At 33.8% G+C, this 2,016-nt stretch overlaps 1 protein-coding gene across 1 annotated transcript in view; it reads right to left on the bottom strand.

Annotated features, from left to right (window-relative positions):
• FAM133B (family with sequence similarity 133 member B) overlaps positions 1 to 2,016 on the bottom strand; it is a 24,757-nt gene that overhangs the window by 104 nt on the left and 22,637 nt on the right. The window contains exon 11 of the mRNA XM_007461887.1: positions 1 to 1,407. This exon is cut by the window's left edge and continues 104 nt beyond it. Within this exon, the coding sequence (XP_007461949.1) occupies positions 1,321 to 1,407 (87 nt within the window). The 3' untranslated portion in view covers positions 1 to 1,320. The remainder of the gene's footprint in view (positions 1,408 to 2,016) is intronic.

The raw sequence follows: 2,016 nt of genomic DNA, 5'->3' as shown, positions 1-2,016 counted from the left end.
TCAGCAGGAGACATGAGGCACAAAATCTTAGTAAAATATGACACAGGAAAAGCAAACATGTAATTCTCACTTAAATTTAACTTGTCATAATCCATTGTGAATATACAAAGACAAACCTTTAAAACGTTATATTTACTAAGATTCTGGCAATAGTTTTGTGTAACAAGACACAGCATACCAGGCCTGTCACTCAACTTATTTATGGTTAAGTCTCAGCTTCAATATGAAGCTGTTAAAAAAAAAAAAAAAAAAATCAAAAACCTGCTTTTTACATGCTAAATATCTTGGCAAGTATGCTGTTAAACACAGTAAGGAATTTAGAATAGCAAGAATAAGGAGTTAATAAAAAGCTAAACATTACAGCCTAAACAAAACTCATACAAAAAATAAAGGAACTATCACTGATTACATAAAATTTTCCTGACTGGTTAAAACCTAACAGTATAAAACATGCATTTTAGAATCTTTAGCTATCAAGTTCAAAAAGTACCAGTGTCATTTGAAATGATTCCTTTTCGAAGCCAAAGTGTAGTCAAAATTAGTTCAAATGTTATAACACATTCTAATGCTAAAAAACATTCAGTATTATTGAAGTGGAGGTAAATCCCAGAGCTTTTGGGGCATTCTCATGCTGCAAAAGGCTATTTCTCTGGTTCACTCAAAGTAGCATACGACAGAGTCCAACGATGTCACTAAGCTCAGTAAAGGGCAAGACTGCCATACCCGGCCCTGACCTCCCCATGAAGCATGGCTACTGTGTCCACAAAAATAAGACGTGTGAGGATAAAGGCACGCTATTCTGCTAGCTGAAGTGATATCAAACCCCACCCCCACCCCTAAAAGCTCCTTCCCCAGGTAAACAAAAGTATACAAGGGGAAAAAATTAAAATACGCTTATCTACAGAGTAAGGATTTTGAAACATCATCGTAATCCCTACTTCAAAAATGTTAACTAGAGTCATCTGGTCATCTCTGATTACATCTTAATGATGTATCCAGATTCAGTTTCTGTTGATTTATCATTAGATACTTCTAGTCAAAAATATTAACTTTATTCCCAAATATCTTAACCACTAGTATGACTGCAGTGTGTTATCTCCCAGTTATAAAGCACTGGAAGAGAAAAAAACAGATGTTCAAGCAGCAGGCAACAATTATGGCCCTTTCACACAGCGGCATCTGAGTGGCTACTGATAGTCCAGGAATAATTCTAAAAACAAGAAAATTCATGCAATTTAGTAAATATGTCGTAATTTTCACAGTTGATATTTCCTTAGACATTGCACTTTCTTTATAAGTGAATCCTGATTCTTCTTAATGTTATGGTGAGTCAGGACTTGAACTAGCAGCCTTCTTTTTCTTCTTCTTACTGTGTTTCTTATGCTTCTTTTTCTTTTTTGTTTTTTCCTGAAAAGATAGTTCCATGTTAGACATAGCTACATGAAAATCTGCAAATTAAAAACAACTTCACCATGGTACTTCTAATCTACTATGTATAGTTATTTCTAACAATCCACACAAACAAGTAAGCTACTGAAAACATTTCTCGAAAAGTCTCAATAATATTGTATGAGGACTAAGAGAGTGCTTGTCAATTTTCAAAAGATAAGGAAAACTCTAAGTCAGTAGCACATTAATGTAGCTTCTAACAAAATTTCCTGTAGAAAATAAATTCAACTGAATTATGGTATCAACTGTTATACTTCATGTTATCTAATTTTTAAAGGTGAAATCATTTTAGTTACTGCAAAGGAATCATCATACCACAGCAAAACACAATTGTTTGTAAAATGATAGCTTTTAGAGAACACATTAAACCTGCTACTTTTAAGTAAACAGGAACAGGTATTAGGTACTGCTTAGACTGGTAGCGCTACTTTAATTATTACGTTAACAACTATCTGGTACAAAATACTGACGTACAGTTGAAAAGTATATTTAGCTTAGAAAAATGGACGCTTGGTTTTTAGAGGAAAACGCCACTGAGGCCTAGTAAAAGTAGTCATACTGTGACTA

The sequence above is a fragment of the Lipotes vexillifer genome, unplaced genomic scaffold (assembly GCF_000442215.2).
Source record: "Lipotes vexillifer unplaced genomic scaffold, Lipotes_vexillifer_v1.1 scaffold663, whole genome shotgun sequence".
Classification (NCBI taxonomy): Eukaryota; Metazoa; Chordata; class Mammalia; order Artiodactyla; family Lipotidae; genus Lipotes; species Lipotes vexillifer.
Note: the sequence above shows the minus strand (reverse complement) of the source record. Positions and strands in the feature narration are given on the sequence as shown.